This window comes from Octodon degus, unplaced genomic scaffold, assembly GCF_000260255.1.
Source record: "Octodon degus isolate 3935 unplaced genomic scaffold, OctDeg1.0 scaffold00126, whole genome shotgun sequence".
Classification (NCBI taxonomy): Eukaryota; Metazoa; Chordata; class Mammalia; order Rodentia; family Octodontidae; genus Octodon; species Octodon degus.
In genome coordinates this window covers 4,929,995-4,947,111 of record NW_004524702.1, presented here as the reverse complement: position 1 = coordinate 4,947,111, position 17,117 = coordinate 4,929,995, and the positions used below count along the sequence as shown (strand labels likewise).

At 38.1% G+C, this 17,117-nt stretch overlaps 1 protein-coding gene across 6 annotated transcripts in view; it reads left to right on the top strand.

Annotated features, from left to right (window-relative positions):
- Nucleotides 1-17,117, top strand: part of Setd2 (SET domain containing 2) — a 106,390-nt gene that overhangs the window by 32,439 nt on the left and 56,834 nt on the right. For all 6 annotated transcript variants that reach the window (XR_002817974.1, XR_002817975.1, XR_002817976.1 and 3 more), the window contains exon 11: nt 1,821-2,483. Coding sequence is in view for 3 of the 6 variants with exons in the window: in XM_004640783.3 (XP_004640840.2) it covers nt 1,821-2,483 (663 nt within the window). In the remaining 3 variants the exon portion in view is untranslated. The remainder of the gene's footprint in view (nt 1-1,820; nt 2,484-17,117) is intronic.

Below are 17,117 nucleotides of genomic sequence, written 5' to 3'. Positions count from 1 at the left end.
TTTTTTTTTGATACCAGGAATTGAACTCAGGACTTTGCTTGCTGGGCAGGTGCTATGTGGCTGAGCTTTGTCTTTCTTTAGTCCAAGAATAAGAATATTTTGAGGTGTAAATATTTTAAACAGTCTCAGTAAAGATTTATTGGCAGTATTGTTAGTGGAGTTGCAGTGTTTATATCATCTCATGAACAATATTTTCTAACTTGATATGTATCTTTTTAAATATACTTTCTGGGCCTGCCAAATAGCTCAGTGGATTAAAGCATCTGCAAGGGCTGCCGTGCCAGCTCCGTCCCTGCGGCACACTGAGATGCAGTTGAGACTGGGCATGGTGGCATGCCTGTAATCCCAGCTCTTGGGAGGCTATAAACAGGTGGATCACTGCGGGTCCAAACTAGTAGTGAGACCCTGAACACCCTTTTGTGATACAATCCCAAAGTTACTTATTTAGTGCTTAATGTTTTAAAATACTTCTAAAACTTTAAAACGAAACATTGGTCTAGACAAGAAAATAGTTATTCTTTCCTTTATCCTCCTAGGAGATTTGACAGTAAGCTGGAGAACAGTGAGACATGGTAGTACATGCCTGTAATTCCAGCATTCTGAAATTTGATGCAGGAGGATTGCACATTGAAGCCCAGTCTGGGTATTTTAGTGACACCCTCTCTCAAAAGTCTGCAGATATAGTTCAGTGATAGTGTGCTCATTCAGTCCCTGTACTGAAGAACAAAAAAGAAAATTTGAAAACCTTTGGGATTTCTGAACAACTATACTAAGAATTCCCTGGGAAAAAATTACTGGTTTTCAGAGTGGTACATGTGTCTCAATGAAGGGGAGATTTCTCCTTGCTAAGTAACTACTTATCTCAGATTAAGGAGATAATGTCTGTATCCTTTGCATGTGAGACATCATTTAAACACATTCTTGCCAGGCATGGTGGCACATGCGTATAATCCTAGGACCTAGGAGGATGAGGAAGGAGGATTGCCATGGAGTTCAAGGCCAGCCTGGATACAGAGGGAGACCCTTTCAGGTAGGTAGGTAATTAGGCAGGCAGGCAGATAGGCAGATAGGCAGATCAATCAGTAGAGATCAATCAATTGATTTAATGTTTTCTAAGCCTTTATTACAGCCACTGGAGAAACTTCATAGAAAATGGTACTCAGAATGAGACTGAGTAGTATATATGTATATTTTTAGTAAGCTGTGTATGTTTGGTAATTCTTAGTAGAGAGTATGAATCAATTCTATTTGGTTGTTTTTTTTTTTAATTTTTTTTTTTTTTTTTTTTTTTTTGTGGAACTGGGGATTGAACTCAGGCCCTTGCACTTGCCATGGAAGTGCTTATTCCACTGAGCCATCTCCCCGGTCCCCTTTTTTTAAATTTTTATTTATTTATTTGTGTGTGTGTGTGTGTGTGTGTGTGTGGCCAGCTCAGCCCACCAGGGAGCGGGGCTGGCTGGCATGTGGTGCTGGGGGATTGAACCGCGATCCCTGTGCTTTGCTAAGCTTGTTCTAAGTAGGTGCTTTAGACCACTGAGCCATCTCACCAGCCCCAAATCAATCCTCTTTGATATTGTCCATAGTCATTTACCTGCTGTATATTTTATTCTTGTGAGTCATACTTATTAAAATAATTTTCCTTTCTTTCTAAAGAAGAATGGTAATTGATCTTTAAATGCATCTGTGTTTACAGAGGCTTACATTTTAATAAGTCTGTACCAAAATATAGTACTCCTGTAGAAAAAATGAGTGTCATCCAGAGATTTGAAAGATCAACTATACAAAGTGATGTGATTTTTAAAAAAATTTTGTTTAATCAGATTATAAAGACTTTGGAACACTTACCCATTCCTACTAAAAATATGTTGGAAGAAAGCAAAGTACTTCCAGTTATTCAACGTTGGTCTCAAACCAAGACTGCTGTGCCTCAGTTGAGTGAAGGAGATGGATATTCCAGCGAGAATACATCACGTGCACATACGCCCCTCAATACACCTGATCCTTCTACCAAGCTGAGTACGGAAGCTGACACAGACACTCCTAAGAAACTCATGTTTCGCAGACTTAAAATTATAAGTGAAAATAGCATGGACAGTGCAATCTCTGATGCAACCAGTGAGCTGGAGGGCAAAGATGGCAAAGAGGACCTTGATCAGTTAGAAAATGTCACTGTAGAGGAAGAAGAAGAGATACAGTCACAACAGCCATTCCCTGAACAGCTGTCTGAATCCAAAGTTGAAAGTGAAACCACTGTGGAGGCCAGTAAACTACCCACATTGGAGTCAGAAGCTGACACGGAGATAGAGCCCAAAGAGAGCAGCAGCACCAAGCTGGAAGAACCCCTTGCTGAGGAAACACCATCCCAAGATGAAGAGGAGGGTGTGTCTGATGTGGAGAGTGAGAGGAGCCAAGAACAACCAGATAAAACAGTGGATATAAGTGATTTGGCTACCAAGCTACTGGACAGTTGGAAAGACCTAAAGGTAAGAAGGTATTTTTTTTATTTTAACCTAAATTATTCACCTTGAGGGTTCTGTAAATGTAAGTGGAATGAACTGCTTTAACAATTTGTATTTCTGAGAAATGAATTACTCTCTCTACTCTCAGCTAATGTAAAATGTATCTCAGATATTGTTTACATCTTAACAAAAAGTCATAGGCCAGTCAGAGCATTGTACAGATGTTTCCTTTTCTCTCATTGAGAGAAATACATTAGTAACTTCAATCATGCAAACTTCACATAAAAAAAAAAACTTTTCAGTAAAAACCTTAATTCTATTTGTAATGAGGAAAAACAATTTATGTAAATTAATTGGAAGTCATTTTATTGGATTAATATACAATTAAAATTGGAATTAATCAGAAAAACAAGTAATTTAGGTAACTTCTGATCAAAATGATTGAACATGAGTTTTTTTAACATGAATTTATATTCATAAAAACAACTTTATGGAGCTAGTTAGTATTCATTTCTATTATTATTTCTCAAATAAGTCTGCTTTTAAGTGACTGTTCAGACAAAAAATGTTATCTAGGGCTGGCCAAGTAGCTCAGCAGATTAAAGTACCTGCTTAGGCAGATGAAGGGGCCAGGAGTTTGATTCCTGGGCCTGCCGTGCTGGTCCATCCCCAGGGCGTGCTGAGACACTGATTGAAACTGGGCGTCGTGGCGCATGCCTGTAATCCCAGCACTTGGGAGGCTGTAAACAGTCAGATCACTATGAGTCCAATCTACACAGTGAGACCCTGTACACCCTGTCCTAAATACAGGGGGAAAAAAAAAAAAAAGAGTAGCAAGATATACAAGGTTTGTTTTGCATAAAACTTAGCCTGGGTCTTGAATAGATACAGGAGTGTTTAGCAACATGAATTTATGAGAGGACATGGTAACAATTTGGTTGTAAAGGCTGGACCTGAAATCTAGTTCTTGAGAATCCTGTAGGAACAAATCACTTCCTATCTTCTGTTTTTTCTGTTCTTTCTTTCTTCTGCCAGAGGTCAGGTAATCAAATAAATAAGCAATCCCGATTTCTTTGCCACAAGATGCAACTACAAAACTCACCACATTAGATCTTGTGATTTGATCCAATGGACCTGGTCCTACACTGAAAAAAATGAGTAGCTGTTTGGTTGTATTCTGTGCTTCCAATTTTTCTGTGTTGAGACCCTTTAAGTTTGGTGTGGTTTCAGCTTTTGTTTATTGATTTGTGTTCTTACTCATGTTACTCTTCCATTTAAAATTCAGCATAAACTTTATTATAGAGTATTAATGAAATCTGACTTTTTATAAACATAAAAGGAAGCATTCATAGCAAATCTGCTTGTGATACAGTGTGTGAATTCCAGGAATCAGAATTGCAGTTAATTGGAAGAGACGTTGGGATGGTCACTTATTTAAAGCCTATTTCATGTCAGTGTAGGAGTCCCTAAAAGAAGGCCCTCTTGTGTTTGGAGGCTACTGCTGGAGCTTACACTTAGGACTGTAGCTCAGTAACAAAGTTAGAGATGGAGATGAGTACGAAAGTGGCCAAAAGAACCCCTTTGCAGCCATAGTTTTATAAGGAGAAAATATGAAATTGTAGACCTAGTATAGTAGTTTGTCTGCCTCTGGTTGGTGACTTTTTTATATTGATAAGCTATCATCATAAACCTGCCTTAAGATCTGTGTAATAGTTTGTTTCTGTCATTTTGATGGTATGAATTATTCTCTGGAATACACATAACCCAATTAGTTGTAACTGGAGTAATTTAAGGTCACACACTGGACATTTATCAGTCCTACAAAGTTATTTCATCCCCTTCTTATCGGCACTTCTGTCTGAAAGATAAAAGTAGTTTTATAGTGGTACATAGGCTGATGATCTTCTTGACTAGAAGTTTAAAATTTTATTTATGCTTAAAGTATCTTTCTTATCTTACATACTTTGTATTTATCTTAACTCTTAACATCCAGGGAGCCATTAAATAAAATCCTTCTTCATACTAGTTTGCTCTGGAAATTACATTACTGAGAAATGTCTTTACTTGCCTGTGAACTGTGGTGTTATGTTTCACATTGGAGTGGGGATTCTTTATTCTTCTGTATTCTAGTTAACATTTACTGTGGCTATGATTTCTAAACTGATTATGTTTGTGTTTTTATTTTCTTTTTTTAAAAGATAATTTAGATAGCATTTAACCAAAAATCTGAAATAGGAATCCATAATTTGAACACATTTTAAAGAAATACGTTGACTTAATGTGTTGTGTATATCTGTACTATCCCGGCATCAAAAGAGTTAACTACTTCTGTCTGACTTCCACCTATGTGTTCAAGTAGACAGTGGCTGAAAAGAAAATACCTTATTCAACAAACCTTAATTAAGCACTTGTTGCCAAGCACAGTGTTAGTTGCGGATATTTAATTCCAAGATTATACTAAAAACCATTGATTAAGATAGTGGTTATATTAGCCACTCTAAGTCTCCCTGACCTAGGGGCACTGCAACATTTTTGCGCATGTGTTTCACTTGCCTTTGCAAAAGTGAACAGAATGCAGAACTGAAAGGGATTGCTTCAGATTCCTTAATCTTGGTTTTGCTGTGAAGACAGACTGTAGGGATCATCATTAAATGAAAGAGGGTGGGAGGGAAGGGAATGAAGCTTCATGAATTACTCTTTGTCCTCCCAGATCTGATGATGATCCCCCTTGTAACTTGAACCATTTCCATCTAGCTTCTCAGGGCAGCAAGGAGCTTGTTAACATCACCAGCTGACCATGTGTCTCCTTTTCTCAACTCCATTTCCAACTTCGTGCTGAAGAAAAACAAGAACCTAGCGTGCATTCTGTGAAGATACAGGAAGATGGTTGGGAAGTTGGATGATGCATGAAAAATATAATAGGTGAAAAGAGGACAGAGGTGGTTAACTCACTGGCGCCGGCGTTATTTTGGTGCGTCCATTGCCGACAATGGATGTCGTTCCGGGAAATTCCCTACCTCTGGCAAGAAAGGATTAAGTGAGCTACTTTTTCTATACCTATATACACAGGACCACTGCCTTGACACCATGAGGCTTACACACTCTGACTCCTAAAGTAGAACTCAAGCAGAAAATTCACGTAGCACATTGTTATATACGAGCATATGTTCATTATCATGTGCACATTTAGTGGGCTCCATTTTTGGCAGGGATTTGTGCATATATTTCTCTCTGAAAAGGCTATTTCCTCTGCTGAAAAGAGAGCCTAGATTTCACAAGGCAAAACAACTGGTTACATGTAATGACTAATTATAACTTGACTGGAAAATCTTCATTCATTTGGATCATGTGAAGAGGAGGAGGAGGAGGAGGAGGTAAGGTTCCCATGAACTTGGCAGTTTCATTTGTTGTTTAACACCAAGAGGTTGTAGTGGTCATTGATCCCAGAGTCTTTCTTACAAGCACTTAAGATTATAGATGTGCATCTTTCCTGATAAATCTGGGTGGTTTCATTTATACCTGAATTTAGATGGCTTAGGGATAGCATTTCCTACGTGTGAGAATTTGAGCTCTTCTTAAAGACTATTCTTATTATTCTTCTTTCATCTTTATCTAGACATTATCCCTATTTTTAAAGTACATTATCCCTATTTTTAAAGTGTTTTCCTAGAAAACTAAGCATTAAACTTTTTATAGAAACTTTAAATAAAATATAGTAACCAAAATTGGAAAGTTTGATGCCTGAAATTTCACTCTATTACTAATACTGTATGTAAGATCTGCTGTGTACCAACTTATATTTCCTGGCTGGGATGGTGACACATGCCTGTGATCCCAGCACTTGGGAGGCTGAGGTAGGAGAATCACTGTGAGTTTGAGGCCAGCTGGGCTACATAGTGAGGCCTTGTCTTAAAAAAAAAAAGATTAAATATTCTGATTTCTATTATACATTACAGTCTGTAGTAAACAGATAATTTTACACCCGTGAAGATCAATATTGCTTGCCCTTCTTTTTAAAAACAATTGGAATTGCCCTTTTTTAAAAAATGCTGTTTTGGATAATGTTGCATTACATATTTTTGGTGTCTCATTTGGAAATATATATTATCTTGTCTTTTATATAAAAAGTGTGCCAACACCTGGTCCAAATGATGAAATACAGAATCTGGCCACCTTAAACACTGTCTTTGAGCGAAATTGTTTTCCCTTTACTCTTAAGGATGAATTGTTTCCCTAAAAACACACAACAATCATGTTTCTGTTGTTCATGAAGTATTGTTGTTGTTTCAAGTTTTGACTTATGTGTAGGAAAAGTTACTTTAAGTGATTTGGATGTGAAGCCATCTGAGAAATGAGAGAGTACTATACATAGGATTTCTAGGCTTACAAAAGACAGTTCTGAAATGTTTCTTCCTCAGGACCATGATGTCAGTCAGAAACTTAAGATACTTTTCAAGTGTAGATGTAGGTAGTATAATCTAGTCTTATTTGTAACCATAGTGGGAAATACATAGTTTTCTTATTTAAATAAATAAATAAATAAACTTATTTATTTATTTATTTATTTATTTATTTGGTGCAATGTCTCGCTACACAGTTCAGACTTGTAGTGATTCTTTTGTCCCAGCCTCCCCAAACTGGGGTTACAGGAATGTGCCACTGTACCTGGTTTTGAGGCCAGCTTGGCACAGCTGAGGTTCCAGGGCCAGCACGACATGTGGTACTGGGGATCACACTCAGGTCCTTGTGCTTGCCAGGCAGATGCTTAGACTACCAAACTATCTCCCCAGTCCATTTTTCTTCTTAATGTTTTAAATTATAAATTTTGTTTTAGTTTTTGGCGTCAAGATGTCACTGTAGTTCAGCCTGGCCTTAACCTCATTGTATAGCCCAGGCTGACTTCGAACTTGTAGTGATCCTCCTGTTTCAGCCTGCTGAGTACTGGGATTATAGATGTGTACTACCATTAATAGTTTAGACTTACAGATTCGTGCTTTATTCAGGAACGATCCACTAGTTTTATTATTTGATGTGTAAACTGCCCCATATTTAGTCAATGGGAAGGAACTTCAAGATGGCTTCTGCATCATTTTGACCAACAACTCCCTCCTCTCATGAAGCCAGGCTATCAAACTTGAGCTACATTCCTTTGCTTTTTTATTTTTAATTTTGAAACAGGATCAAAATCTTGCCCAGGCTAGTCTTGAATTCATGACCATCTTGCCTCAGCTTCTCAGAGTGCTAGGACTATCAGTGTGAGTTACGCCACTAGTTTTCCACCTCCATTAGTTTTCAAACTTCTGGTACAGCATTCTCTTCCAGACTCATCTTGTACTTACTCTTCTCAATCTGGAATTAGCCATTTCTGAGATGCTCTGGTTCTTTGTGGTAGGAAATGGTAGTTTAAAAACAGTAATGGGTACCAGAGGAATTAGTGCTTCTGGAAGCTAGGTGCAGACTGTATTAAAATGCATTACATGTCTCTCTGCACATACAAAGTATTTGACCACTCTACAGTTCTCTTTCCTTCTGTTAGTCTGAGACCACATCCTCTTCTGAGTCTTTTGAACTCTTCCCTTACTGTTCTTCCTGTGTGTTTGTGTTTAAGACAGGGTCTCACTGTGTAATTCAGGCTAGCCTGAACTCACTGTGTGGGTTGGACTGACCCTGAACTCATAGTTGTCATCCTGCCTCAGTTTCCCCAGTGCTAGAATTATAGGCTTGTTACCACATCTGGCTCTGTTCTTCCTCTGTCTCAGGATATATTTTGGAGTAAATAAGATTTCATCCATCCTGCTTGTCAGTAGGTCACATTAACTCTACTCAACCTCTTGCCAAAGTATAATCCAGGAATAGACAACCATGAGCACAAATCTAAACTAGTTTCTTAACACAGCTCCCCTGTAAACTGCAACCTTTTTCTCTCCAAAGTGACCCTAATCTCACATGAAAATAGTTACCAGTGGAGAGAGGGGGCCAAAAACCTAGCTTTGTAGCCAGAAGTAAAAAGCAAAGGAAAAATAGCAGTTCACTGGTTAATTTTGAAAGAGAATCCAGTGCTTCTTCACTGTGCTGTTTTGTTCTCCTTTTGTCTGTTCAGACCATCCATGTTAGCTCTCAATGGGTTTGAATAAACTACCTGAAACTTTTTCATCTTTGGAGTTCACCACAGTGCTAATTTTTCCCCACCTGTAGCTTTCATGAGGCATTTGTTATCTGAGGGCTCAAAGCCTTCCACAGAGCCCTTCCTTGGGGTGGATTTAGTTTGACCATCCTAGGTTTCAAGAATGATGCACGTGATACCTGGCAACTGGCACTTCTGGAAGAGTCTGTCCTGCTTGGTGAGGAACTGCTTGCCCTCCTGCAGTCCCATCCCTGTCATACAGGCTCAGTTCTTCCTCTCATCACTACTTGTTTAGACTCGTAAAACAGTCCCATGTGTTGTCTTCCTTGCCTCTCTTCTTTTCTATGTTATCTGTCATGGTGTTATACCATTAAGTTTAAAAAACAGATAACAATGGATAGAAAACTACTAGCATTGCCAAGACCCACCATTATTCAAAGAACACAACCTCTATAGAATGGAAGGTATTTCTGTGTCTGTCCTAACTTCTTGCTAATCAATTTCCCTTACATATTCAATACAGAAATCACACAACCCTTCATAAGTATTCACTTCTCCGTGTCTTTGAATATGCTTTTCTTCATGCTTGTAATATTTTTTTCCCCTTCATAGTCTTTCATTCAAGTTGATGGTTGCAGTTCATTCTTTGTGATGCACTGTACTGACATTTTCTAAATTTTTAAACAAGGTAATATATATCTTAACAGATTATAAAAAGTATTACTTAGATGTTTGTTTCCTCTCTCTAAACTGTGAAACTTTAAGGGCAGGGACATTCTTAATCCTTGTAGTAAATGTTATTTTTATATTACTGTATGTGGATAGTAATGGTTGTGATAATAAACCTCTTAATGATAGTGAATGACTATTAGGTGTCTTCTGTAATCTGTGTTGCATTCATTATTACAGAGTAATACTATGGGCGTAGTTCAGTTTTCTTAACATGATTAGTATGCCATGACATAGTCTGATCTCATTTATTTCTCTACTCTTACTTCAAGCCATTCTAGTCCAGGAATTGTTTGTTCTGTTTCCCTACTGTGCCCTGTTTCACCTATCTTCTCTTACTCATTCCTGAAAATAGTTTTGTTTCAGGTTTCTCTTCCCATTTAAGGTTCAACTTTACCCTCCACCATCACCATTTAAGGTTCACCTTTTCCCCCAGCAAAACTATACCCTTTCTAAGACAGTGCTTGTTTTGCCTTTGTATATGCTTTCATAAGATCTTTTCCAATCACAGCAAATAACATTTCACAGTGGCACACTGAACTGAACTGAACTGAAGACTAGTAGATGATGCCTGTCTTGGGCCTTCAAGTCTTAGTGATCTACTTCCTAGATTTGAAAAGCCTGGATAAGTAGTTTGGTATTTCATAAATTTGTGAATGAAAAAAAAAACAATGGTACTATTTCCACAGCACCACACTATTTCTTAAATCCATAGTGTGTATCTTGTATTTGATAGGTGGTCAAAAAATACTTGTATGATTGTCATATAATTGTTTCAGTCTTGTGAGTTTTTTTATTTTTTTATTTTTTTATTTTTTAAATGTATTCAGTACAGGGTCCTACTACACAGATTGGACTTGTAGTGATCCTGTTTTCAACATCCCGAGTGCTGGGATTATGGGCACGCACCATCGCGCCTAGTCTTAGTTGCCAGCTCAGTGTGTTCTGGGAGGCGGGGCCAGCACAGCATGCTGGGGATCGAACCCCAGTCTCTGTGCCTCCCTAAGCAGGCACTTTAGCCTGCTGAGCTATCTGGCCGACCTTGGTGGGTTTTTTTGTTTTTTGTTTTTTTTTAAGCAGCTATAAAAGGGAAATGGCCTATGAAGTTATAACTTAGCTTTTGAGTGACAGTGCTGGAAACTGGTTCAGGCCTTCTCATTTAAATCTTATATTCTTCTTCCTTTCCTGACCTAAGTAGTAATTGTTTCTTTGTTCTCACCAGGCATCTTGGTACTTTTCACATTTCTTTTAATCTGATTCTGATTTAAGAACTGGAATGTTTGCATTCATTCTATCCTAGAATCCATTTTAGTGTTCCGTTGTATCTTTTTGTCCTTAATGCTGCAATAATTTTCAACTTGTGATACATGATTGAACATCAAGAGATTTTCATAACTTTTGAGATTAGTGGAAGACTTGGCTTTTCTGGTGTGAAAGTCGATAAATAAATAAAAGCATATTCTCTAACAGAAACTAGTATATGTGTGGGATGGGGGAGGAATGAACTATAGTCTGAAATGTTTTCTGGATGATTTGGATGTTAGGAGGGCTCCTGTTCTTAACTCCAGGTTTGGATGAATTAGTGCAATATGTAATTTCAGGCAAGTCATTGGAGGGCTGTGGTGATTTCAAAATTTTAGCAGTTAACTATATAAGACATAGTTAAATTTGACAAGTATAAGGAAAAATCTTAGATGCAGATTTAATTTGCCTAGAAAACAGAAATCTGAAATTGGAGAAACAATTATGACCTTTATTATTCATCAGTGATTATAGTTCATGGAAGTGCTTTACCCTCTGTTTCTTTTTTTTTTTTTCCTTTCCTTTTCTTGAACACATACTTGCTGCTGGACTAGAGAGCCTGAAAGCAGGAGCTATGGCACCTGGTGACCTGGATGCTTCACTCTGGGCTTCAGTCCATTAGGTGTTGTGGAATGAAAGTCAGCACTAGCAGAGAATGGTTTTTGAATAGTAGTCAAGATGGGCAGGGCTAGAGGAGAGGAGAGTAGGTAGAACAAGTTTAAACTGAATGAGAACTTTTTCAAGAGAACTTTTTTGGTGCGGCAGTTACAGAATATCATCATTAATAAAAATTGCTTTGTGAAGGGCTGGTGAGATAGTTCAGTCGACTGAGCACCTGCCTGGTAAGTGCAAGGACTCGAATTCAACCCCCAGCACCATACTGAACCAGTGCTGACCCTAGGCATGCTGAGCCAACCTCTGAGACCAGCTAATCCCAGTGCTGGGGAAGCTGAAAACAGGAGGATCACTATAAATTCAAGCTGCATAGTGAGACCCTGTACCAAATACATTAAAAAAAAAAAAAAAGTTGCCTTGAGTAACCAGCTCTTCCCCAGGAATATGGTTAGTACACAGGATATTTTGGTCCTACGCCTAGTGCTTCTTCTGAGACATTATCTTCTCCTTACCCCTGCACTCCCCCCAACTGTCATTTTTAAGTTAGGCCATACCTGTTCGTGATACAAAATTCAAAAGGCATACACTGATGTGATTCTCCTCACACCCCTGTTCTTGGAGGCAGCAGTACAACCAGTTTCTTGTATAGTCTTTCAGAGATGTGTGTGTGTGTGTGTGTGTGTGTGTGCGTGCGCACATATATATGTGTATGTATATATACGTACATGTATGTATGTGTTCACGTGTATAATTTTAAAATAAATTTGGCAGTGTTATTTACCTTTTGTTTGTTAAAAAAGTTAGGAAAATTGTATCAATTTATGAAGAAATTTTTTTTCTTTCATACATCCTTTCTTAGGATCAAAGCTCAGGGTTTCACTGTATTTGGCAGATGCTCTACCACTGTGCTGCATCTCCAGCCATTTTTATTTTTTGAAAACAGGTCTCACAATTTCATAGGCCGGCTTCAAACCTAAGCTTCAACCTCAGTGTGTTCTTCCAGCTATAAAAGTAGCATTTGGCTCACAGTCGTGCCCCCCCCCCCCCCTTCTCAGTAGTGATGTCCTTTAGGAAAATATTCTCTAAAAAGATTTGGTTGGCACAAAAAAGGTTTGCTGTGTGCTTGTCAGCAAGGAAGAACTAACTTCATTTTAGTTTTAAAAATCTGTTATTAGGGTAGGGAGATAGCTCAGTAGAATAAGCGCTTGCCTGACAAGCTTAAGGTCCTGAGTTCAACCTCCCGTACCGCAAAAAAAAAAAAAAAAAAAATCTGTTATTACAGAATAATCAATCTTAAGATAAAAGATGGAAAACATCTTATGTATATATTACTATGTTCTTGTAAGTACTGTTTAGCTTAGGAACAATCTAAGTCGTTAATTTTTTCCCTTTCTAGAATTTTGGTTCTAGGATCTTACAAATGTTAAGCCAGTACTATTCTACTGAGCCGTATGCCCAGCTTATAGAAGAAGATCTCTTATAAATTGTTGTGGAGAAAAAAAAAAATTGTTGTGGAATTTTTTGTTTTTTGAGATAGGGTCTCACTGTGTAGTTCTCAGGTGGGTGTTGAACTCTCCTATCCTTCTGCCTCTCAAGTACTGAGATTATAGACATGCACTATAACACCTAGTTGATAATTTATATTAAACTTGGTCTTGAACTCATTATGTAGCCCAGGCTGGCCTTGAGCTCCTAGTGATCATCCTGCCCCAGTCTCCTGAGTGCTGAGATTACAGATGTGCACCACTAGTCCTGGCTGTGATGTCTTTTAAAAAGTACACATTGGTTTATCAATGGGCTTTCAATGAATACTTTCTGAGATTGCTAGAAGAAAATATTCCAAATTAGGCCATGTAAACTACCTAGTAGTATTAGTTGACTTTTTGAGTATTTAAGCAATTAGAGGGGCCAGGGAGATGGCTCAGTGGAATAAGCGCTTTGCCGGCAAACGCAAGGGTCTGAGTTCAATCCCCAGTTCTGCCAAAAAAAAAAAAAAAAAGGAAAGAAAGAAACTAGAAATGTACTGTATCAGTGATAGTGAGATTTTTAGAGGTTTCATTGATATAATCAACCCACTGTAACACTCATGCCCTAGGTTTCCCACCACTGTACAATATGAATCAATACTATGCCCTCTGCCTTTTTTTTTTTTTTTTTCCCCCTTCTTTTTTTGATGGTACTGGGGATTGAACTAAGGACCTTGTGCTTGCCAGGCAAGTACTTATTCTACTGAGCTAGCTCTCTGCCGCCGCCGCCCCCCCCCCACCCTTGAATTTTTTTTTCTTTCACATCTATTTTTCTCTATGTACTTTTCTCTCCTGGTAATCTCCTGTGATGCCATAATATCATGTTTTTGATGACATCCCCAAATGATGGCTATCTTGCTTGTAGCCTATTTCACATGGATACATTTCACTTTCTTTGGTTCTGTTCTGTTTTTGTTCTTCAGACTCCAGCTCAAAGTCTTTTCTCAAAATCTGGTTCTTCATATTATAATGTTCCTTTCTATTAATTGCATTATCCTTTAGCAGCCTACACTCAAAGCATCTACTTTATTAATTAAAAATTACTGTTGATCGTTATAGTAATAACAAAAATATAGTTTCCAAATGACTGCTTTTCTTCAGGGACAGTTTTGTTTTTTTTTGTTTTTTTTTATGTAAGGGACAGTTTTGTTGGAAGACAACTTGTTTCAATATTATGACTGGCTTCAGCATTTCAGGTTTCTTTGTGGATGTGGTTTAAATAGCTGCCTGTTAGGTAATTATTATAAAAGCAAAACTTTAAACTATTATCTCTGTTGAGTATCTAGTGGTTGAGCTTATGTACGTGTATGCGTTGTTAACATGAGCTAGATAATTCATTCACATGACCTTCCTATAGCTTTTCTGTCATTCAGAAATTAAGCTTTTTGCCAGGTGTGCACACCTCTAATCCTGATACTCAGGAGGCTGTGGCAGGAGGATCACCATGATTTTGAGGTGAGCCTGAACTACATAGGGAGACCCTATCTCAAGAGAACACAAAACAAAGCAAAAACCAAAATTAAGCCTTTAAAAGTATCTAGTGTGGGCAAGGGAGATAGCACGGTGGTCTAAGTGCCTGCCTGGCAAGTACAAGGACCTGGGTTTGAACCCTGGTACTGCACGAGACCCTGTACCAAATAAATAAGTTTTTTTTTTTTAAAAAGTATCTAGTGGGATACAGTGCACACTGTTAGTAATGTGAGATGTGGTAAGGATTTTAGGATTTTGAATATGTGTACCTCCATAATCTATCTTTAGCATATTCTTCAGGTAGATAAAGTTTTGAGATCTTGCAAGTCTGAAAAGTGCATCTATTCCTCCTTATTGGTCAAATTTATGTATTTATTTGTTGATACAGGGTCTTGCTATACAGTTCAGACTCATAGTGATCCTCCTGCCTCAGCCTCCCCAGCGCTGGGAGTATAGGCGTGCTTGGTTTTGAGGCTGGCGTGCCCAGGATTCCAGGGCTGGCATTGGCATGTGGTACCAGGGATCGAACTTGGGACCTTGCACTTGCTAGGCAGGTCCTGAGATAGCCGAGCTATCTCCCAGCCCCAAATTTAATATTATTTGGAATGTTTAAGGTATTGGAGCTGAAGATGTATTTAGTGTTAGATCATACCACTTAGTGTAAGGTCTGACATTCATTACCTGTATCCACCATAAACGAAAATTGAAGAGATCACTGTCATTTTTAGCTTTGATCATTGTAAGTTATTTGTTGTTGTAGGTGCTTCAGCTCTCTCTGGCTGATTATTCATCTAGTTATAAACAGTTTTCTTTTTGTTTTTGTTTTTAATCTCTTTTATGGTACTGGGGATAGAACCCCAGATCCTTCAGTGAGCTATTACCTCTATCCCCTCTTAAGTTTTGATGCAGAGTCACAAAATTTCTAATTTGTAGCTGGGCATGGTGTGGTACATAGCTGTAATCCCAGCACTCTGGAGGTTGAGGCAGGAGGATCAGCCTGGGCTACATAGTGAGTTCCAGATCCATGTGAATTACCTGGTGAGACCTTTTCTAAAATAAAGAAAGTTGCTAAGTTTCCAGAAAGAAAAAGTTACTAAGTTGCCCAGGCTGGGCTCTGACATGTAATCCTTCTGTCTCAGCCTCCCAGAGTGCTGAGATTATAGACATGCACCACACACACTTAGCTTTTTATTATTATTTCTGTGATACTTCTCAATATTTTTTCCTTTCACTTTCCAGAATGTCTGTTAAAAGATGTAGAAGTTCTGTCACCCTTTAATTTTTTTTAATCTCTCATTTTCTTCGCTGCCCTTTGCTCAGCTTTCTGGAAGACTGTTAACCTTCCTTTCTGTCACATTTCAACTTGCTCAAAATTTGCTATTATTCTCAGTCTCTTATTTTACAAAACACCTTATTTTATGTCTATAGTATTTTTTCATTCTAGGTCATCTTGGAAAATGCACAGTTTTTGGGAAAAAAACTTTATACATTCTATGTCCACATATAACTAATAATCTTAGAAAAAATATTTTCAAAGATTTTTATTTTTTAGGGAAGGGTCTACAGGGTGTTCAGAGTCTCACTACTAGATCTGACTCCTAGTGATCCACCTGTTTACAGCCTCCCAAGAGCTGGGATTATAGGTGTGTGCCACCACGCCCAGTCCCAACTGCCATCTCAGCACACCCTGGGAGTGGGGCTGATATGGCAGACCTAGGGATTGAACCCCCAGCTCCTGCACCTGCTTGCAGGTACTTTAATCCACTGAGCTATTTGGCCTGCCCTCAAAGGATTTCTTTTTATTTCTTTCACTGTGATTTTACAGGACCACCTGTCTGTGTTGTCATGTTTATTTTTTGCCTCTTTCTCACATCTATTACTCATCCTTAAAAGACAATTCAGAACCTCTCTATTTGCATTTTCCAGTCCTCTCTCCAAAGATCCAAACCAGCTGTAGTATCTATCATATTTCCTAACCATTTTATGCATACCTATTATAACATAGTCAGCTTCCTCCTCTTTCCTTAGTGCTTGTGAAGAAAAGGTAGTAGTGGCTAAGAATATGCTTACAGCATTATGCATACATCTATAATCCCAGCACTTAGGGCTGAAGCAGGAGGATCATGGTAAGTTTGAGGACATCCTGGGCTACTTAGTGAATAAGGATCTGCCTGAACTGCATAGCAAGATTCTTATCTCAAAAAAAAAAAAAAAAGCAAAACAAAAAAATTTTCTTAGACAAACATAAATCTAGGTTTGGGCCATAGATCCAGTGTGTAACTCATTGTGCTGGGATAGTTACTTAACCTCTTAGCCTGTTTTGTATATATTTTGGATACAGAAATAATGGTATCTGTAAGCAATGTAAGAACATATGAGTGTCCTTAATTGACCTAGTGCAGAGTAAGGAGTCTCACCCATTCTTATCAGTAGACTATGAATTTCTTGATGCTAGGTCTCTGTGCATTTCAAGCATCCAAAACACAGGCACACCTTCCTGTACACTAAGAAGGCTTTCTGCACATAGTTGATATTCAAATCTTACACTGTTGAGAAAGCAGGTTTCCACAGTACCAACATAGAACTCATGCTGTTTTTATGTCTGTATATTAGAAACATCTTCACTCACATTTACACTTTTTACTTGTTTTGTTTTACATTTGTACTTTTTAGTACCAGTTTCTCAGGTTGCTTATCAATCTGAAGATTTGTTTTGGAACTTTGATTAAAGTGGGAAGAGACTGAACAAGGGGAAGCTGTTCTAAGTATTGGAAAGAGTTTAAAATGTTGCAGAGGCACAGTTATTACTCTGACCCTGGAAAATGGAATGTCTTTGTTACATGCAAGTCTCTAAATAGTGTTGTTTTCAGAGATGAGTGATGATACAGGATC